Source organism: Haliaeetus albicilla, chromosome 4 (assembly GCF_947461875.1).
Source record: "Haliaeetus albicilla chromosome 4, bHalAlb1.1, whole genome shotgun sequence".
NCBI lineage: Eukaryota > Metazoa > Chordata > Aves > Accipitriformes > Accipitridae > Haliaeetus > Haliaeetus albicilla.
The window spans coordinates 44,434,656-44,457,353 of record NC_091486.1 but is presented as its reverse complement, the minus strand read 5'-3'; the positions used below and the strand labels follow the sequence as shown (position 1 = coordinate 44,457,353).

The window sequence follows — 22,698 nt, the reverse complement described above, 5'->3', positions numbered from 1 at the left end:
TGGTCTTTTGGTCTCACTGTAGCTAAACGTGCATGGAGAACTGTGAACTGTAGAGCAAAGTGGGGGTACAAGGCACCCCAAGATATACTCCCAGGGAGACATCTCAGCAGTGTTTCTAAACTGAAGTAGTTTTTGGTTCACACCTGAAATTTTTCAGATGGCTGAATTTTTTCAGATGGCTGAATTTTTCATGCTAAACAAAAATACTCAATGAAAAGCAATTTTTGTATCAGAAAGACTGCATCAAAAAAGATGATCTGCTGGTACAACTTCGATGGAAATTTCTCAACAAATAAATAAACCTGTTACCAAATAAGAGAGCTGTATGTAATTATGCATTATTTCTTCCTCATAGCAAACACTGAATATATGAATATATGAAATAATAAGGAGTTTAAAGAGGAACAGTAAGACGTTACTAAAAGGATACATGTTACACGTTGGTCAGACCAGATGTGATTTGTTGCTCCTCACATAGTTTGCTCCATCTTGCATCATTTTGCTCAGCAAAGTGGCCCCGCTGACATCAATAAGATTATCTGCAGGAGAAGGCATCATTTGTGCCTGTTTCCTTTCTAAAAGCAAGATAACTTTCAGCTGGGTTTGGGAGCATGCTTCCGGTAGTGTATTCTCTGATGGAGAAGGTGTTTTAGAAGACTCAGCACCCACGCCCGGGTGCTGCATCCCTCCTGCACACTGCATCTCCCTTCCTCTCGGCTATGGTCGCACAGTTGTTTGTGGAGCTGTGCTGTAAACTGGAATAGAGAAACTGCCTCTACAAAATACAAGGCTGGGTTTTGGGGGTTTTGTTTTAAAAAAACTTGAATTGTGTCACTGATCTGACTTTATGGACAGCCATAGAAGCAAGAAAATTAGCAGGCTGAGGAGGATCAAGGTGGTGATAGGCAGAGTCCTCTTCCGTCCGGCTTGGCGCTGGGGAAATAATGGGGTGCAACTTCACACTTCATAGCAGCAGCAGATTACAGCATCCTTTGACTGTCATCCTCCTCATGTTTTTTTAACTATTTGGAGCTGCTCAGTGCCAGATAGTCAGATAAAGTTACCATTTCTTTTTCCTTGTCCCAGAAAAGCAGCAGTAGCTCATAACATGTAGTGTTGGGAAAACGGAACCTCCTAATCCAGGTGCTAGTAAGGGCTATTGCGGTGTGTTGGCTGGCCTGCCTGAGGAAAAAGGAGAGCTGTGGTTTTGGTTTGCAGCTTTTGTTTCCCTTCTCATGCTTAGGTACTTTTCTAATTATTGCTAGAAGAGCTAGAGAAATTTTGTTGCCTTGTCAAACATGGTAAGGCTTAAACATCACCGCAGTAACCCCCTGGTAGAGAGTGAACCGAATGGCTTGGTGACTCTGAATGATCTTCTGTCTCACAAAAGGCAGCTCAGAAGCAAAAAGCCAGTTCAGGATGACTAAATACGCCTTTGTTTGAGCTTTCTGGCATCACATCAGGTTGCCTTTCCTTGCACTGTGCATGGCTTGCAGAACTGCAGAGTTGAAGCTGAAAGAGTATTGCACGCTGCTGAACACACGGCTGGTGTTCAGCTGCAGGTATCCCCATCCGCACCAGGTATCCCAGCTTTCCTGGCATTAGATGGCTGACTTGCGGTGAACAGTTCTCCATCAACAACAACCATGGTTGTACTTGGCTGCTGAGTAAATCACCATTAACTGTAATGAGATCTAGATCCCCAGCTCAAATCAAGGCACCTGTATGTAAGTTTTGGCAGTCTGCACCTAAATCCTGTGGCTCATGTTTTATGTCAATATAAAAGCTTGTATTTTAAATGTCAGTTTTACTTTGAAGTTTTTTAAAGGTTGTTAAAGAAAATTCTTGTAGAAGTGTAAAACCAGAACACTCAGAATATGTAAAATACTGTCATAAGAGGCATTGGTTTTATGGTCAGCTAAGACAAGCGTCTCGGGTTTTTCCAATGAGAAGTTTTATGTTGGCAGATGTCTCCCTGCCTGCTGAGGTGTTCTTCCCCTTCAGCAAATCTCTTGTCTATGCACCTTACTTTAGGCATTTCAGTATCGCCATTGACATGATGTAGCATTCCTGTATTCTGCTTACACTCGTGCTTTAGTGCTTTTGGCTGTTGCAAACATGGTGCCATTTTCCTGCTTTAATGGTGAGAAAAGGTACTGCGTGGGTCCAGTCTGCTCTGTGACCTGCCCAGTAAGACTGGACCTGAGACCAGGTCATTGTACGTGGGAGCTCTGCATTTTTGCCCATGGCCAGTGCAGGAGAGATTTAAACTGCTGAATTAGTGATGGGAGAGTTGTCTGCCGTTACCACTTTCTTGAGCCACCAAATGCTCCTAAATGAGTACTCTGCTGCAGCCAGGGACTATGTCCGCTTTACTGCAGTGTGGCGTTGTGCTGGAAAGGTTCATTTCTATGTTATAAACTACATCTGAACCTTGGAAGGTTTGAGTTTTTAAGCTAGATTTAAGTTGCTTCAGTTACTTAACCCTTTTCTGATACTATTTTTAATGTGAAGGAAAAATCCTTTACTTATTTGTTTCACTGGAAAGGCAACACTGACTTTAATAAAGTTTTCTGTAATAAATTTTGCTCTTTCTGCTCTGCCCTTCATGGTTTGTAGGGAAATACAGAATTTGGCCCATTAACTTCAAAACAAGTTGTGGTTTCAGTAAACTCTAGTACTAGATTGACAGCATTTGTTGGCATGCATTCTGACAATTCGTGCTTGTAAACTGGAAGGACGAGGCAGTTTTACCATTTCAGGAGGCAATGCCTGTGGCTTTTCAAAAACTGATGCGTGGTACTGGTGTAGCTTCTTCTCAGTTTGTATCTATAAAAGTGGTTTTTAGTGTACGTGCTAATGGAAGTGAGAAATTACTGTTTGACAGAAAGAAGTACAGTATAGGAAAGGAACAAGAAAGTCTCTGTGCTATCCTTCCTTTTGACTCTGTTACAATCTGCAGAACTTCATTTGGGTTTCGTGTTTATCTCTGCGTTACTGCCAGTTTCTGATACAAGTATATGTTTTTATAGATAAGTATATGCTCTTTTATTATAACAATTGAAATTTAAAGCTAGTTTTATAAACCTAACCACCATCCAACCCTGCCTAATCAATATTAAGAGCTTGAGGCTTTGATTGTATGAATAGTTTCTGCAAACCTTGTCTCTGCAGCAAACCAGCTGCTCCAAATCCAGCACTCGTGAGCACTTCCCGCAGTGGTAAATGGGATGCAGCACACCCCAGTAAAACAGCAGGCATGTGGACAGTCACAGTGTAGCTTTTGTAATACCAGTTCATACAGTTCACCTTGCAGAAACTTGTTCAGGTGTCCACACTCCTCCTCGTTGTCCTCCTCCTCTTTTAATCAAAAGAAGTTTAGCAAGACAAACTTCAGCTTCTATTTTCTGTGCCAGAGAAGGTCACCAAGTGTGCGAGGAAGCAGCAAAACACAAGCTCTGGAAATACTGAAGACTGAAGCAAGGAAAAGGGTCTGGCAAAGGTTTTATTTAGGGAGCTAGGGCTTGCCAGAGGAATGCTTTGGCCTTTTTTAAAATGTCCATCTGTCACACAAGTACTGTTCATGAAAAGTAAAACATGATGTGCCTCACTGAAGGAAGCTCGGTTTGTGTGTCTGCAAGCTTCAGATACAACTCTAAGACCCCAGTTTGCAATGCTTAGTCTTGAATTCTTTCCAGATGTTTTTTCCATAATGTTATCTGTGTCTGTAACAGTCCATATGCTTGTCTCTGCTTGATGTAGGTAATACTGCAAATAACAAGAAAATACTATTTTATTTATTTGGCACTTGAAATACTTCTGTGCTTATAAAATTCTAGTCATGGTAAGGTCCTTAGAAAGGCATTTTGGCCCTGGAAAGCAATAATTTTCACTTTATATCCTTACTGTGATGTTTGGTTGCCAATTGCATTTTCAGTGTTATACAAAATATGCCTTTATTCAGTGTAAAATACACCTTATTTTTTATTAGCACAGTATTTTTACTCATTCATTAGGGCCAGCTTTTTTAATGACAGGTGAGTAAGCTAATGTACATTGCCTTCATTTTCATCCTCAGTAAAGATATGCAAAGAAATTGTTTCCTTGGATTGCAATTTTTGTTTTACCCCCCTTTTTTTTTTTTTAACATTTTGCAAGTCTTGTAGGCAACATGTGTAGTTCAGTTTTTGCAGTAGTGAAGCAGTTGTGCTATATAGTTTCTAGCCTGAGCTGACGATGCTGTGTAGACATGCCATCCCAGCACAAGCAGCAAGAAACACTGTTAGCAACACCTGAGTTCCCTGTTTTCCTTGGGGAACCTTGCAACCCGGTTTAGGATGGGCCTTTTAATAAGGACAACCATTCTATATGAGCACGAGAGCTTCCATTGTGCTCATCTGTTTTATTCAAGCACCAAAAGAAACTTTCCTGCTGCTTGTGTCTGGGTGTTGCAGTTGTACTCAAGTATGCTGTTTTAATAGTGCCAAGCCATTTGCAAGTATACCTCAGAGACAAGGACAGTGAAAATACTCTGCAGGAGACTTTGAGGTTTTAAAAAGTACTTTGTATGACTGGTACAAACAGATTGAGAGCCAAAACTTGATCAAATGAGCACAGCTACAAAAAAACTTCAGTATTTCGCTCCCATGCATGCTATATCCCTGCCACTGGACCTGATCCAGTGTAGGTCACAGTGGTGCAGGCAGGGATTTACGTACGGTTAGTCTATGAAGGAGCTAAAGTGAGCAAAGAGTGTATGCACTCCGCATATTTTCAGTTTTCAGATTCAGTTTTCTCCCTGCCTGTAGATATTGAAAGCAACTACGTATGTTCTTTCTGGCAGCGGGATGTGGACAGTTTGGCTAGGGTGTCAAGGACGAACTTTCCCTTATGATGATGAGGTGATGCGGTCTTGCAGACACAATCCTTGTGTTCTGGGAAGGATGGTTTGCCCACTGCCAGGTGTCTTTTGGAGGCATCAACTACTGTTTCTGACTGAGGATCTCAGTTTGGCTTTCTCCGATTGAACGACCCTGTCCATCTCTGGCATTAGGGTGCTGGAAAATGCGTCATCAGACACGTTAGTGGGGAAGTAAAGGTATGGAGTCTGTTTCTGAAGTGGATGCTGACAGTAGACCTGTCGCTATAGGTCATCTTACGCACGATTTCATTGAGCGTCCCCATAAGCTGATCTATGAAATTCTGGCAGGTCTCACAGCTATGCTACCATAGTCATGTGCTGGTCAAGAGGAAGGGTTGAAAGTCTGGTCCATTGTGATTGACTGCTATTATGTCCGGCAGATGTTACTTGTTCCATTAAAAAGAAAGTGTTTTTTTTGTTTTTTTTTTGTTTTGTTTTTCCCTCCCTCTTAGGTGGAACGTATTGGGTATTCAAGGAGCCTTACTTAGCCTCTTTGTGGAGCCAATTTACTTCTCTAGCATCATCTTGGGGAGTTTATATCATGGGGATCATCTATCCAGAGCCGTATACCAGAGGATAGCAGAGATAGAAGATCTACCACCTCTTTATACACTCAACAGACCTTTACTTAGTGGCAAGTATCTAATGGAGAAGGCCGTGCCGGTAACTAAGTCTGTTCCAGTAGCAATGTGATTTTGCAGTTCTCAAAACCTTGCAAATTATGTACTGTGAGTAAACTGCTTTCTGGTTACAACAGAGAAGTTATGGTCTGAACCTAATATAGATACTCGGTCAGAAATACCATAGCAAGGACCCTTTGTGAGTTAAAAGGTGGAAAGAACTGGGGTATGAACCTTTGGATGTGGTTTCACATAATTGCTGTCTGGAGCATGCCCTAGGAGTATGTGAGGCAAGTTGAAGGCCCCGTCTTAGTGAAACCTCTTCCCACCCATGAAATAGTGTGTTAGCTCTTACTGTCACTTCTTTTGCCATTGCAGATATTTGTTGAACGGCCACGTCATTAATCAGTATGCCAAGATAGACACATTTGGTTCACAAATTCTAGATCAATAACCAAATAAAAATGGATGGAGAGAACATCTCAGCTGCCATTGGTTGTATTTTCTTTTTATCATCAATTTCTGTTGGATGCAGCATTAGCTTTAACTAGCATGGCACCCAACTTGTTTGCATGACCCAATAATCATAATATTTTAATTTCCACTTTGTAGGTTAATGCACAAATGCTGCATTCAGAGTCCGATGGCACATTCTTTGGGAATATTTTTAATAGAGTATTAAATATATCTGACAGACAGCAATATGGCAAGCCCCAAACGGTGCAGTTAGCGGTTGTCTTTTGCAGCTGCTGTTGAACATTTAAGTACTGTTCTTTGGCTTTGCGCTGATCCTAGGGTCTAAGGGGCTAAGAGGAATGGCAGTATTTGAATTAACATGTCGTAACTTCTAATTGAGCTGTGACTTTCAAAGGAAAGTTCTGAAGTGTCTTAAATTCTAAAACTGCTAGTTACAGTAATGATGTGAAAGCTTTAAAACTGAAATCTCTTATCCTCCCTCTTGTTGTGTGCATTGCTTTGTTCTGTACAGCTTGGCTTTTGGCATGTGTCTGTTTATTTTCCAGAGGGAAAAAAGCTCAGTATTTTAAAGCATGCTTAAAGCTGGACATGAATTTTTAAAATAGATTTAGGGAGGGAGTGGGAAAAAGAGCATATTAAACAACCAGCATTTCTTTAGATAAGAAAAGTCATTAATAAGGATTCCCTGAACTAGGATGTATTAAAATGTTAAGGAACGTATTTCTCCTTCTATTAGCAAGTAACTAACAGTTACAACACTCACAGTACCAAATATTTAATTGTTGTATGGGCATAGTAGCTGATGTATGGACTGTTTCTGCCTGATTTGGGGGAATTTTTATCAATTCTTCAAGACAGCAGGTTTGGGGTGGGGTGGCAGGAGTTTTTGTTATCCTTTTCACAACACATAGCAGTACCTTGTCTTCTTAAAAATCATCTTTCTGCAATATTGATATAATCTATTTGCCATGAAATAGCACCATCTGCTTAAACAGTTCAGATGGGACTTGCTGAGCAGTAGAGAGTTCAGAAATATTCTCAGCTGTTGAGTTTTCATGGAAATACACGTCTCAAAAATGTATAGGAAGCTTGTTTGGGAGACTGGGTGGAGAATTGTGTTGATGGATTTTCTTCTGCTGGTTCAATCTTGAAAGTTAGTTTTCTGACGCATGCTGTTGGATTCATCTGGGGCATTTGTGTAGCTACCCATCTGCTCTTTGGTTCACACATTTTACAGTGTATTCTTACCTGGAATAAGCACCACAGAAATACCTGTCTCAATTCTATGTTCCTCCTGGTACCACACACACAACTGTGTGATCGTGACTCATTTTTACCAGAGGGATGAGCTAAAAGAGAAATAGCTGTCTTTCCCCACTGTGTCACCTGTTTAGCTGAGAAAGTACTGTAAAAACTGTTTTTTCCCCTCTCACAAACCAAGTTTTATGTCTTCATGGACAATTGCATTAAGTCAAAGTCAGACTGAGTTATTGTTACCTACCGCTAAAAATTGTCTTTTCATCATCTTTCTTTCCTCATAGGAGATTTTCTACTTATATGTCCTTTTCCCAGCAAGTTAAGTGTGTACGTGCATATCAAAGTAGCTGGTTTTCAGCTAGGGGATGTGGGAAACCCATATGTTGGTAGAAAACTCACTCCCCGTGCTGACTCTTGGAAGCCTTGGTTGCAGGACCCAGCCTTTCAGGATGCCTTTAGCACTGCAGCACTGAGGGCGTGTGAGCTCTCACTGGGAACTGGCCAGCTCACTTGAGGGGAAGACAGGTTTGAATCTTGTGGATTTCTAGAAAAATTGGAAAAGAGATCAATTTCTCAATCAAATAGACTGAGGATGATTGTCTAAATCAGCCAATAACGAAGTGCCAGTCTGCAGGGTAATTTGCACAGACTCTTTTTGGAGCCATTGTGGGACACAAACATGAAGGAGTCCACCCGGGGTGGAAGTAGGGTGGCAGAGCTCAGCAGATACTCCATTCAGAGAATCAGCCCTTGAAAATCCTTGAGAGCAGAAGTCATTAAACATAAGAGAGCCCATTACATATAAAAGACAAGCTCTTCTTCACTGGAGGCAGCTAGTGTGAACCAAATTTCATCAAGACATCTGTCCTTACGGTTTCTGTTGCTGGTAGGTGTGCTCAGATGCCCAAAGACCTGGGCTAACGGCATCCGCTGGGGCTATGACCACAAAGCAGATGGCAGGCTGGACCCCAACTTCTCTCCTGTCTGCAGCGGCTACTCAGCCGGACCCCAGCCCATTCAGTAGTGTCTGCTTTTGTGGACAATGCCTTTTTTCTTAGCTGTGATTATAATATTAATACACCAAAGTTTTCCTTGGTTTTATGTCCTGTCAGTTGATAGTTTCTTATGCTTTAGTTTCTCTAGAACTTTCTGTCTTTCACCAGAGTATTGTCAGAAATTACATTGCTGCCACTTTTGACCTGTTCCTCGTGGTACTGCTGACAGGTATTTCCTATTTCAGTTCTTGCATGCAGTGTCACATCTGCTGACTATCTTGTTACCAGCATAAGAACTGTCTTAGGTGAGACCAAGATCTTAAGGTACAATCCATCCAGCCCAGTGCTCTTTTCCACGGGTAGTCAGGCAGTGAAAAGCAAAAGGAAATAGTAAGCCTCTGCAGATACCTCCTGAGAATTGCAGCAGTAATCTGTGGATCAGGGACATCCTGAGTCAGGTACTGAGAATCTTTGTGTTTAGAAATCCTTAATGGATCTTTCATTCATGAACTCCTGGGTTTGTTTTTGAACTGGTTTAACTGGTTTAAACTTCTTACCATCTGCAGCCTCCTTTAGTAAGGAGGGCTGTAGGACATGTAAAAATTTGTGCAATGGAATTTCCTTTCTGCCAATTTAATTAGATGCTCCTCAGTGCTCTGTATGATACAGGCTATAAGCAGTTGTGTCATGGCACTCAGTTTTCTATACCTCTGCAATATTCCTATAGAAGTCCTGTTTTTTCAAGCTGAAAAGTCTTAGCCTGCTTTCTTGTTTCTTGCATGGAGACCCTTCTACGTAAGGATCATCCCTTCCATTTTACAATCGCATTTTTGAGCTAGTGAGACCAGAGCAGCACCTGATACTCAAGATAAGGCAGCAGTACTGATTTATATGGTGGCATCATGATATTCTGTTCAGTTCCATGATCCTTTGGTAAAAATTCCTAATGTTCACTTTGCTTCTTTTGATTACTGTTGATCATTGACCTGACTTTTTGGTGGAACTGAATATTAGACACTAAAATCTCATTCCTGAATGCTAATATCCAGCTCCAAGTCCAGCACTCCTTACGCAAAATTCCTTTGGTTTTTAGCTCATATGTATTACCTAATATTTATCTGTGAAGAATTTCATCTGCCTTTTTATTGCCCAATGACCCAGTGTTGTGAGCTTTTTTTCTGCTACTCTTTGAAATTGCTTCTCTTATTTACCTTCTTAAATAATTTAGTATCATCAACAATCTTATTCACCTGTTTTTTTCCCCACACATACACTTTCCAGGTCTAGACAGACCTTGAGGGTCTCCAGCTGTGTTGGCTCTTCCCAAGGAGACCGTCTTCATGCAGGTGTCCACTAAATCTGTTTTTAAGGTAGACATTGAACAGACAGGCCTTCTGCTCCCTGGGCTCTCTTAAGATTTAGTGTCACACTGACAACCTCCAGTCTTCAGTTACTAAGGCAGTTTTTTGCTGGGTCTTTCCTAATGTTGTTGTATTTACATCTGTGCCTGGTAGGGCAGCATCGTAGTTCCTGCAGCCTTCCTGGTGCACATGTCATGTTTATTGACTGGTAGTTCCCTGGCGCACCTCTAAACTCCTTAAAAATTGGAGTTGCATTGGCCACCTTACATCCTGGAGAACTGGTGTGGTTTTTGATGAGGGATTATGTACCATGACTGCTGGTCCTGCTGCCTCATCTTTAGTTTCCTTGAATGCAGTTGAATATTGTCTGGGTGCCGTAACTGGTGTTTGCTTACTTCGTACACATATCCTCGAACTATTCTTACCGGCACCTCAATTTGAGATGGCTCCTCTGGCATGTTGCCTGTGAAAAGGGGCTCTGGCCTGGGAACCCCGCCACCCTTTTTGCAATACATTCATTGGGGTTTTGTACACAAGAAGATTTCAACCACCACAGCAAGAGTGGTTACTATAAATGTTCATGCCTCAGCACTCCTCTGACTGCTGTCTACATTTGCATTTTGTATTTTTTATTTAACAAAAATAAATCCTTCAGCAGAACCTTTGGTGATTTTTTTTTTTTTTGGACTGTTTCTTTGGTACCTTATCATCCTGTTCACACTGGTGTTTTTCAGCTCTTTATCTCCTTTTTAATGAAGCTTTTTTGAGCTCTGTCATCAAAGAGCTGTCAAGCTTTATTATTTATGTAAGCACTGGCACAAAGAGCTGTGACCTTTGCTTTTGCTTATTATATGCCATTATAGTAATATTCAACAATAAGTTCTGAGGGATGTTCTCTAAATAGCTTAGTTATATCAGTTTTAAAGGGAGAATAAAATACTTTACTTTCTATCCTAGCTTTCTCTCCCATTACTAGTTTCAGCTTATTGTGCTATGTTCATGTCTAGATTTTGAGGGGGAAGATATGATCCACCTAAAGTGTTATCAGACGCTTTGCTTTTGAGATGACCTTTATTCCCTGTCCGTGCTATCCCTGTTCCACCTTCAGGGACTCCTTTGCCATCTCTCCAGGGTTCGTGCAGATAATTAAGCAGCTGAACAGGGTGTTGTTATTTAAGTCTATTTGAAATTCTCAGTCTGTTTTATGTATTTATTTATTTAGTTCATCAAAAATAACCAAAGCAATGCAATTGTATAATTGCCATGGAAATGTAGTGCACACTGGATGTTCAGCTTCCTCATCTTTATTTGATTTGCTTGTGTGGGTGCTTGTGATGTCACAGGTGCTTCAGTAGCTGATAGGGCAGGAGCAGGCACCTGGCTTGGGCAGGTGCTTGTGATGTCACTCAAACACGAGTAGCTGGTAGGGCAGGAACAGGCTCAAGGGGCAAATGGTGTTTTGCAGTACTCAATAAACTATATCTGATCCATGTATCTGTTCAGTAGTGTATGGAATGAAAGCAAAGGTAATAGTATAGATATTATTCAAAGGAAAAAATATGACTGACCTGCTTGTCATGTGGTGGCAATTTCTTAGCCATCTTGCCTCAGCAGTTTTGGTAAAACCAGGTTTTGATTAAGGGTTTTGTCAGCACGTGTCTGTTTCACATAAGCTTCACAAAAGCATCCTGAATATGTAAGCTTTTGGAGACTCGGAGTTGAGATTCATTTTGTGCATGCCCAAAATTTACAGTTTATTAGGTGTTTAGGTGCAAGCCTTGTGTTGTGTGAGTCATTGTTAAAGGATTTTCAGTCATGGGTTTCTCTAGGTTTGCTTTGTTAACAACTCAGAGTTGGGCCACCACTGCAGTGAATGGCAAGCTTCCAAAAATTTCTCAGTCTTATATACCTTTTTACCACCCATTATCTCAGTCCAGAGTCTTTGTAATTTTCCAGTTGATCTCGGTTCCCATGTCGTTATCATTCATCAATTTACCTCATCAATTCTCTTGTAGCGGTTCTTCTGAAGTTAGTGGTCGTAGGCAGGTCTTTGGTCACCACAATCACTTATCTTCTTACACATCAAAGATCACCTTTGAATTTCTGAAAATCACTCAGGCTGTTCTATTAATTTATCTTGCTCTAAAGTTAATCACTCCCATGTCTTAGGTCTAAGATGTATGATCCTTCTTCTGTCGATTCAGCTTGACTGGGTTTTAAGCCAGCCATGGTGGTGGCTACACATAGGACAAATAAGCAGCTTATGCATATTGGTTTTTGAAGCACTTGCATTCTATTAATCATATCTAAAGCAATCTCTAATCATTAATTATATGTCCAATATGAACAGTCTTAGAAACAATAAGGCTTAAGGCCTAGTTCCCTTTACAGTCATGGAGCAGCAGTGTTTGCACTTCAGTGGCACAGGCTAAGTTGCGTTGTGCATGATCAGCTCCAGTTTTCGGGAGGTGTGATGCATGTGTTCATTGCCAGCCACTCAGAAGGACTGCAGAAGTTGTGATGAGGACTTTTTGACTCTCATCTTGTCATAAAGACCTGTTCTTGCTGGGTCTTCCTCAACCTGCTCAGCAGGGACTGCTGTCTGCCCTCCCGGCTTGGTCAGTGTGTGGATCCCACATCCCTGCTCACCGATTTACAGATCCGTGGGTGTAGATCCGTGGCATCCTGCTGTATTTCAGCTCCTGGATGCATCTCTCCTAAAAGAAATCAGAAAAGAGCTCTTCAGGAAACTTTTGTTCTGATTCTCAATTTTTTCAGCTTATGTTTTAAGAAAATGGGGAACGACAGGGTTATTTTTTATTATTTACTTACTCAATTACTGGCTCTCAGTCATAGTGACCAGGTTGACATAAACCAAGCTTAAAAATACAACAGCTTCGGGAAGTTTAATACAATTGATATTTCAAAATGTTTATTTATTAAATGAGGAATTGACTATAGTAAGCAAACTGAATTTCACTGTGTCATGCAGACCTCGCAGGTCTTGCATGCTCTCAGTGCTGGGCCCAGAGGTGCCATGAGACCTGGGCCAAGTAAGCCAGTCCTGCGCTTGGGTGCCTGAGGTTGACTTAGCTTTGTTTATTAGCTTGCATTTCAAATATCAGCAAAAAATGAATCCTGCTGCAATGCTTATGTTCAATTTATACAAATTCACCAGATTTTATGAAGTGTAGGGCCTAGCATAACCTTGGAGCAGATTTGAAATAGGTTCTCAGTGAGAGTTGCGTTAGAATAAAAATGAGATCTTTACTTATTAGAAAGAAAAAAATGTACCTGTTCCTTTGTTCTCTCCTGGCGAGACAACTGAGACATGTGAAAGGTAGAGTTTTGCCACCCCTGTAACATCTGCAGGATCAAAATCAGTGTGCCCCTCAGCTTTTCCACAGCACGCACAACCCAAACTCATGGCCCTGGCTGCTGCTTGTGGGCGCCGAGCGCCGTCCCACTGCACGTGCAAGAGAGGGGTTGTACGTGGATGACAGCGGCTGCCATGATCTTCAAGCACAGTGCTACAGTCATTATATAAAGTGCATCTTTGCAGCGTTGGGGTGCCGTGGGGCAATAAATCCTGCCCTGGGCAGATTGGGCAGGCAGCTGGCCTCACTTCACACTTGGGTTAGACTGCTGGTGGCTTTGCTTCTCCAGCAGTAGAGATGAAGCTGTGTTTGAGAGGTGTCACACAGTTTAACATCTGAGCAAAATGATCCGTGTGCTCTCTTGAGTCCTGTGGTTCGCCATTTCTGGGCACTGTAAGTAGCAATGGGCCCATAAAGTGGGGCAGTGGCTGAAGCACAGCTGGATTTATGCTGAAAGACTCAAATGTCTGCTAGTTTGGGCTTTCTGCAGAGGATGCTGAGGATGGGGCTCACTTTGTCTAACTTGGATGCCCACAGCATCAATGCCACTGCCTGTGCTGGTCATGCCGTGCCCCAGCATAGTCCGTAAGAAGAAGGAAATAGATTGGTAGCTTTTAGTGAAACACGCTCAACAGCTACTGAAATGTAGACAGGTTTGCAAGGCATCCTGCCATCTCATGCCGCTGCTCTGACTCAACTCCGTTTTTATAAGGGAAAGTGAAAAAGCACGTTGTAGGCACTTCTAAATAATCACGACCTCTCTGAATAAGACTGCAGTCCAAAGTTGTTAGCTGAATTGTAACTGTGTGTTGAAACATGACATGGGTTCATAGTTTCACACCTGTTTTGAAATGAGATAAGCAACATGCACCTAAATTTCTAAAACAGAAGAGCAAAAGGGAATTGATTGGAGAGTTACAACTGTCAAAACCTTGCAGTAGCTGCTCTTTCCTACACTTGGCTCATCCTGCTACTGAGTGGGCTCTGAGAGCAGTGGTTTCTTGTGCAGGAGCAGAGCAACTTTTTTTCTGCTTCATAATTATTTACAGGTTAATAATGAGTTCATTGATTTGCCCTGTAAGCCAGGCCAGATCCTGCTGAGATGGATGTGGCAAGGCTCATGTTACTGTCCCCGTAGACCCTTGTCACAGACCTCTCCACGATCCTCTCCGCTGAGGAGGCTGGTTTCTCACGGCTCCAGCGATGCACACTTGCCCTGCTAGGAAGGACAAAAGGAGAGAGCACTTTAGCCAGGATGAGAATGAGATGTGCATGGCAATATCTCCGTGAGTCGGTGAAAAATCTGCAGGATAATGTCCTTGGAATAAAAGATCTGCTTGTAAGACTGCTTAGCGATGTGATTTCAGTAGCTCTGCTGTATCGCTTACTCCCCAGTAAAAACAGAAATCAAGACTTAGTATTTACTATTGTCATTAAACATCGCTTTTCTTTCAGGTATTAGCAATGCAGAAGCCCGTCAACCAGGGAAAGCACCAAACTTCAGTGTGAACTGGACAGTAGGAGACACTGGTCTTGAAGTTATTAATGCTACAACCGGCAAAGATGAAATGGGTCGTGCATCTCGCCTTTGTAAGCATGCTTTTTACAGCCGCTGGATGCGTATTCATGCAAAGGTATATCTTCCAGAGTGCTAGAATTTCCACTACTTCTTAATTCTTAATGAAATATCTCTGCGTGCCTGCTTTCTGTGTTCAGAAGCCACTTTCTGAGCCTGTTTTAAGCTGAGCCTGACATTAGCTGCTGCTCCATGTAGTAATGGAAAAGAACAATGCATTTGTTTAGCTTATTCTTTAATTTGATGATGAAAGGTCCAAAACACATGCAAGGATCTAATAATCCTTGGTTTATAGCTAAGTAAACAAAGGGTGCTATCTCCTTTGAGCTTGCCTTCTCATTTTAATTTATTTCAAAGGATAATCCCAGTTTCACCACAAGCTAACCTACTGAGCTTTTGCTCAGTCCTCTCTTAGAAAGAAAGGCTACAAGAAAGTGTCTGACAGTGGCTTTTCAATATCTAGATTTCTTCCACTGAAGGAAGCTGATAATCCAGAGAAAGCAAAAGGCAGGCTGGCTGGGGTGCAACTAGTCCCAAGAAAGTGCCTCTGCCATGGCGCGGTGCAGTGCAGCAGAAGGGCTCGCTTTGCAAGAGGCAAACATTGCAGCTGGGTGCGGTGAGGCTGGGTACAGAGCCGTGATGGCTGGAAGGAGCAGTACTGTGTACTTATCTGCCTTTGCCTGAACACTTGGTTTAGTAGCTCATTACCTTGTTTTAATAATAGTTGTTTTAAGAACTCAGTCACTCTCAAGGTGTTTGGCTTAACAGTTTCTTGTCTGTCTTCTTTTCTCATCTTTAATCCCCACAGCTTTCCTCTAGCTTGCGCTCAAAGATCAAGCCTAATCTGTACCACGAAACCAAGCAAGGAGCCACCGAGTATCAAACTGCCAAAGAGTGTTTGTTTAAAGCATTCCTGAAGGCAGGACTTGGAGCCTGGGTGGAGAAGCCCATAGAACAGGATCAGTTTTCTCTCACGGTCTAATTCACAGACTGCACATCACTTTGGAAGGGGGGTTGTTCTGGAAATTCCTGGTGTCCAGCATTGCTTTCTGGCATCTCCGCAGCCATCAAAACATCTTTTTACTGTTTGGAGTTGGGTTTTTTCCCTTTGTTTTTCTGAAACTTCATAGTAACTGTTTCTGGTTTGCCCAAGTACTGAAACTCAGTGATGATCTGACACATAGTTGTATATTTTGTTATGGGAAAGTAATTTCTGGTGTATTTCTAGAAATACTTTTACTGTAGAAAACTTGCAGTAAGGCTGTCCTTACAGTATGCAACGACTCATTTTTTCTGGGTTAAAATAATTTCTTTTTTTAATTCAATGTCATCAAATGCATGAAGAAATGAAAGTTTCTCTAGGTTTTACACCACACTTTTAGGAAGTAGCTTAATTTTTTTTAAAGAAAATAGGTGACAAAGCTGATTCTACTCCTCTGTTAACTTGTTTTTGAACTGCAGATATTTCTAGCATATAGCCCACAGAGCCAGAATGGAGTCTGGACAGCTAGTTTTTCCCCACTTCCTTGCTCTTTAAAACCAGCTGCTGAAAATTTCATGTCTTTGATGTATGTATTTATTAGTCTGTGACCCAGTTTTTAACATGCAGCTTTTTATTCTGTTTTTAAAAATACATTTACCTCCCATTTACACACATTGTGAAGTCTTCATTTTTTTTACCATTGTAAACTGGAAACAGCAAAATAATTATTTGTAAGTTAAGAAATTTAGTCTATAATGTGCAGAAACCTGTTTAGAAGTAGGTGATTTGTATATCCCAGGAACTCATCACAATACAATCATAACTGTAACAGTAATATGACAACTTCAAAAAAAAAAATTGTTCATTTTAAGGGCACTAAGCCTGAATTGCCAAAACTAGTCACTTGCTGGGTATTAATTGCTCTCTTCTCGGAAGTGAAAAGCTCTTGTATGGACAGAAAGTTGTTAAAACTTCTTTCCTGTGAGTTACATCTGCTTTCACCCGAGTTGTTGGGTCTCTGAGATTTCATTGACTTTTGGCTTTACATGTGTGATGGTCTTCATGAAGCTAATTAGGTAAGTTTCTCTCAAACGTGCTTTCATTTGCTTTCACAATTACTTAGAAAGGTGTTTTTCCTAAAGGTGTAGACACTTCTGCTTTATGTAAAAATGTAAGATAGAAGGGAAATACTGTGAGATCAGTTTGATTAACTGGTGTATAGAAGGCACTTTTAAAAACACTTTTTAGTACATGATGTCTGGGAGCGGATGAAACAACGTCTGGTGTCACTTCTCTGCACACATGGCGTGTGTCCAAACACATCCCTTGGCTTATGCCCATCCAGCTATCACCTGTGCTTTCTGAAGAGCATCTCAGAGATCCTTCGTGTTCCCTTTGCAAATGATGAAGGTGATGTTTCGTGACATGGGAGTCCGCCTGACAAAACCAAATCAGTGCACCACTGCTCCAGCTGTTGGTTCCTGTCCCTCCGCTCCACCGCCCCTTGCTTGTGCTGCACGGGACATCAGATCAGCAGGCTGGTCCATGCTTTGAAGTCAAGTGTTGCTTTTAGACCCACATTGGGTCAGAGATCCAGTTCAGAGTTGTGCCGGCGCATCTGCGGAGGCAGTGGAGTGGAGCGTGGGTCCCTTCACCCAGCTGCATGGCCAAAGCCTGTGTATCATGAAGCCGTAACTGGAGTTACTGTACCTCAGCCCCAGCATCTCCAGGGGGTTAGCGAATACTTGGGGTGTTGGAGACTTTGATGTAAAACCACTTCTGGCCAATCCTGAATGCCAAGGAGATGTGCTGCTTCATTATTGCTCAAGTAGGAACCTCTTTTCAACTTCAAAAAATGATCAAGCCTGAAAATCACTTGTGCTTTAGTTGAAGCTTCTGGGTTAGTGTCTTGGAAGTAATGCATTTAGGTGCAAACAATGCATTTTTGGCAGTATTGTGGATAATAGCGAGCACTGCTGTGGGAAGGCAAGCAATTCTGTGGCCTAGTGATCCCCTCGGAAGAGCCTGTGATGCTTCCAGAGGTGACTGCCTTTTCCAGACGCCGGAGGAACAAATGTTGCAAGCTGCAATAGACAGGCTGTGTTAATTCAGCTTTGTTGGCGACTTAAGCCATCCTATCCACTTCTTGTTAAAACCAAAAGTGCTCCCATGGCCTCTACAAGCCCGAGAAGGCTTTTGCGGTCGTCATCTGACTGGGGCTTAGACTGACCTATTCTAAAACTAAAAGGAATTTAATTGTATGTGGTCAGATTTTGCAAGCGCTCGGCCATCTGCCTTTGAGATCAACCTTGTCTCGTTCACATTGCAGAAATTCTGTTGTGGCTGTAGTTGAATACGTGCATACGTTTCTGCAGGATCAAGGGAATGCTGGTCACACTGTGTGCATTTTCTTGGGATCATTACTGCTATTAGATGAAATACACATTTTTAAGGGGCTCAGTCTATTGATAAATGAAGTCTGTTGATAATTTCCAGCAAATTATTTCTACCCATCTTTCTGAAGCGCTCAATCAAAAGTTGGTGTCTCTCTGGATTTTTTTGATGACTAGGAAAGTATTAGCTCAAACTATTTTTTTTATGAAGTCACAGATATGAGCAATATATTTAAGTATTATTATAGACATAGTTTTTTAAGCTGTTCGAATGAACGAAAAAAATTAAACTGTAAAGGAAATATGTTCCTTGCCAAAACCTTTTGACGAAGGAGTGGTGTCAGGTTATTTATGAGGAATGAGTTCTCTTGTTTATAATTCTGGGATTTTAAAAAGTAAGAAGTTTTCCAGGGTTGTATGCAATCCATATCTGTCTTCTGGGAGTCAATAAAATACTGCTTGGCTTCCTTCACTTGCTTGTTCCTTTTTGTGCAGCTAATACGTGGAAAAGTGGGGAGGCAGAGTTGTGATTGCCGATGCTCCTGTGTTCCTCACAAATCACCATCACCGAGCAAGAATGGATAGTGATGTATATAATTTCAAGTGACTGCAAAAGATGAGACAGCTCAGCTTCCAGTAGCTGCTGAACGTTGTGGCTGACCTTTCTGTTGGGAGCGGCGGGTTGGGAGGCTGAGCAGTCTTGTCTGAAAAGCCTGGGCTGGCTGGGTGGGAGCTGGTCTGCACAGGGACTTGCAATGCTGCTCTGGGAGCTGCTTTGGTTCTTTCAATTATTTAATTTTTTTTTTCCCTTATTTTTGATTGAATATGAGTATTTGTCTCAGGATCTTCAAAGGACTTAAAGAGTAACAACTTCAATGTTGATGAATACTTGAAATCTAATTTAAGGTGTTTTTCTCCAGATGACAGTCTAGCTATAATAAAGTTTGTAGGTTAGTAAAATAGATAATTTTAAATATAAATGTTTGAAATATATATGTTCTGCAGGATCGTTTTAAGAAAATTTGGGCCTAAAGGTTAACACTTGAAATATTGGTTATGGCTGTACTCAGGACCTGGTGATAACTATAGATTATTTCTTACCACTTGTGTGTGAAGCGTATCGTGTGTAGGAGCTTGTTAGCAACCGTTCTCCCACAACGGTGTGGATGTCCACGTAGCTCTCGCGCTTGCAGACCCTGCTTGTCCTCATGTAGCTAGTGATGGCAATCGTGACTCTGTGCACTTAGGAATGTACAGTTGGCAATTTTGATCTTCTCCTCATCTTAGAGAAATCTTTTCATGACTGGTTACTGCATAGGAAACTCAGGAGTAGAAGATTTTTGTGTGCTATTACTCTGTATGTCCTCTAAATCTAAAATAATTTGCAGCTGGAAGTCTAAGATCTCGGAGCTGCTGTTGCATTTCATCAGTCCAGTTCTGTGATGTCTAAGAGTGCCGTCGACCCAAGGGGAAAAAATAAATCTTGTCCTGCTCTTTCGGTGAAAAGTGCATGAAATAAAGTTGTTGGTTCAGAGTGCTTGGTAGCACAAAGCAGAGCGTGTGTCTCATGGAAGAGTAGTGCTGCCTTTTGAAAACAAGCTGTCTTTTTAAAAAAATAACCAACCAGGAACTGAGAATCAATTATAAGAATTGCTTGGTTGTGGTCACCACATAATTGAGATTTTTTTTTTTTTTTTTTAAATAGCAATGGTTTTCTAAATAGCAAAGATTATTATTGCCATTCCTTAAATTAGGCTTTAATGCTTGTGAGGCTTATGCTTGCAGAGAAGCTGCACTTTGAATTCTTTGCATTTTTATCATCATAAAATGCCCACTGTGAAAATTTTCCCAAAGTTTACTGACAAGGAAGAAGAGCTGCAATTCAGGTATACAGTCAGAACAGAAATGTCTAGTGCTACTTAAAACCTAAGAACCCACAGAAATAAAATGTATAAAATATAATTATCCTGTCTCAGAATCGCCGTGTGTTTTTTATTCTTTGTGGTTTGTTGTTTTTTTTCTACCACCAAGTGATTTCAGTTGAGTTTAAAAGATTGCATCTTCTCTTAGTGCGCTCCTGCTTGGAGAGGAGTTGACGTTTATCCCAGGGTTACCTAGAGCTAACAGAGGCACAGGTTTTGAAAGGGACACAAAGTGGATTTTGGAAGGGACACTGGGCTTGGGGCCAGGAAGGGGCTGGTGCAGGGGCAGGTTCCTGCTACACCCTGGTGCGGTGGCCTGGGCTTGGTCCCTGTCCTGCTTGGGGGTTCAGTGGAGACGGCTGTTGGCTCCATCCTGCGTGCTACAGCTGTGACTGAGTCAGCATCTGACTGAAGCAGGTGGAGAGAGACATTAAAATTGCTGCTTTCTCTAGTTCCTAAAGCAGAAAGGATGACGTGGAACGTGATTTCTGCTCCCTCCTGCTCTCTGCTGGAGAGGCCCTTAGGCAGGAGACGGGGAGTGTGGGCCAAACGAATTGTCTGCTCGGCAGCAGGCACTTCCCAGCCCCGGCCTTTCCCAGAGACATCCCAGCACAGGCGGGCCCCAGCTATGTGTAAATCTGAGGCTTTTAGGGTGCATTGGGCTTGCTGCCATTCCTTTATGGAAACAACTGGTCCGGAGTATTTGTAACAATTTTGGGTTGAGCCCCAAGGAAGAAAGTTGCGTGGGTCTCTGTGCCTGGGTATTTACATCCACAGGATGCATGGTGTTTCATCACCAGGCAGATGATGCGCGTCTCTAAAACACATCCAGGTGGAAAAAAACGAAGGCCACTACGTACATGCACGAGCATCACGTGCCTAAGCTGTGACGGTGCTTCTGATAAAATTTCTTCTTTCATTGTTTCTGTTGAGCTGGTTGTGGTAGGAAGGATGCAGTCCAATGGGGGCTGCAAAAACTGAGCTGTGGCTGAAATCCTGAACTTGTCAGAGTTGGTGGAGAGCAGATAGGACCTGAGTTTCTCCTTGGATCATGTCAACATAGAGTGTTTGTCAGAACCTTTGCAGCCAAAGGTCTGTCCTGTTGCCTGTTAATAAACGGGCAGTTAGTTGTGCCAACAGCATTTGCATGTGCAGGAATGAGTTTTATGAGTAGCTATGTTTTGTTTTCTTCAGCCATTCCAGAAAAGAGGAATTAAGAGCCGTGTTTGCTGTCAGTACCAAGGGCAGCTGACCTTGGCAGGTGTCACGATTTAAAGAATTTCTGTTCTCTGGAGGGAAAGATCCACAACCGAGGTGACTGCAATATTTTTTTCCTTTTTTAATATCTTCATCACTATCATACCAATATCATTTTTGTTGTAGTTCAGCTGAGATGTCTTTAACAAATTTAAGATCAAATGTGTGTGTGAATATGTATTTATACATATATATATATATTGCTGTATATTATTTGCATTAAGCAGTTATTCTTCCCCAGTCTTCCTGTGTGATAGTGTGAATACATTAGCTTTACCTACCTGGTGTAAGGATATTGAAGAACACTCTCAGATACTGTCCTCAACAGTCACTTTCTCCATTCATAATCCCAACTTTGAATATGAGACCTCGTTTTACCTCTGGTTTGTTGCTTTCCTTACAGCACACTTGTTTCTATCCCGGTGTCACTGCTGAAGCACAACCCATCGGTCGATTATTCTAAGCAATGACTGTTTTGCATACTACCTTGCTTTGTTTAATTAATGTTTGTACAGAGATTTGAAAATATAAAGAGCTATATCATTGCTAAGTTTCATCATTGTTTTTGTGTGGTGATGTTGCTAGTGGCAGCAAAAAAATAAGTGAAACATCACAAAATACCATGCATGTCATTAAAATGGTAGGTTTGGTTACATCCTGAAGAGCTAGCGAGGAAGTAAGCTGAGGGTATATTTCTGAACCTGCCAAGTTGATCTCTGAAATCGCAGCTTTTGCAAAGAGAAAGGGAGGGAGGGATTGCAGGATTGGGAATGCACGGCACCGCATCACAGAGGGAGCAGCAGTGTCCAGGGTGTGTGTCTGTGCCTGCAGCTGGAAATGGGAAGCTCTGGAGGTGGGAGCTGCCCTCCCTGCCCGTGGGACACTGACCCACTGCCCAGGTGCTGTGGGTGATGCACGGTGTCGCTGCTGGCCAGAGCATGGGAGAGGGGAGAGCGAGAAAGTACGCGACGGCTCTGCAGCTCCAGCGTAGACACGTGGCCTGCCACTGCTGCTGCATTTGGAAAATGGTGCTTTGCAGTTGTTTGCTCAATCCCAAGTGGATGTGTCCCTAACTTCTAGGGACTTGTAGGTGGTCACCAGGGTTTTCATCGGAGCACGTGTCCTCCATTGGGTTTAGATCCTGCACGTGGTCATAGCCTTGAGCTCTGCTGCCAGGTGGGCTGGGTGAGTCCCATGAGGTGCCAGCTGGGAAAAGCTGGGTGGGGTGGCCCTGGCAGGAGGCGTTCCTGGGGTCCCCGCAGATCCAGGTTCTGACCTCGTCTCTCTTCCTCTCTGTCCCAGCCCTTCGAAGCACGACAAAAGACGTCAGCGACTCCGTCTCAAGCCTGGCAATTCAAACCCTATTCCTGCTAAGAGCCGCAGAGAGAAATCCCCCCTCCAGATTCAGGCTGCCGGTGCTGCAAGAGCGATTCCGCAGGGCGTGGCGGAGGCGGCCTTCTCTCTGGGACGTTGGCTTCCTGTGCTGCTGGAGCTCTGTGCAGAGCTGATCCTGGGAGCTCCGTGTGCTGGGGCCACCTGAGCCTGCGGGGAAGGCTGGGT

At 42.4% G+C, this 22,698-nt stretch overlaps 1 protein-coding gene across 3 annotated transcripts in view; it reads left to right on the top strand.

The window, feature by feature from the left end:
- The window catches only part of ADARB1 (adenosine deaminase RNA specific B1), a 91,139-nt gene extending 69,451 nt beyond the window's left edge, over positions 1-21,688 (top strand). For 2 of the 3 annotated variants that reach the window (XM_069782245.1, XM_069782246.1), the window contains exons 9-11: positions 5,374-5,555; positions 14,464-14,642; positions 15,393-21,688. In XM_069782245.1, coding sequence (XP_069638346.1) covers positions 5,374-5,555; positions 14,464-14,642; positions 15,393-15,566 — 535 coding nt within the window. In that variant the 3' untranslated portion in view covers positions 15,567-21,688. The remainder of the gene's footprint in view (positions 1-5,373; positions 5,556-14,463; positions 14,643-15,392) is intronic. The other variant, XM_069782247.1, reaches the window with a different exon arrangement.
- Positions 21,689-22,698: the final 1,010 nt, after the last annotated feature.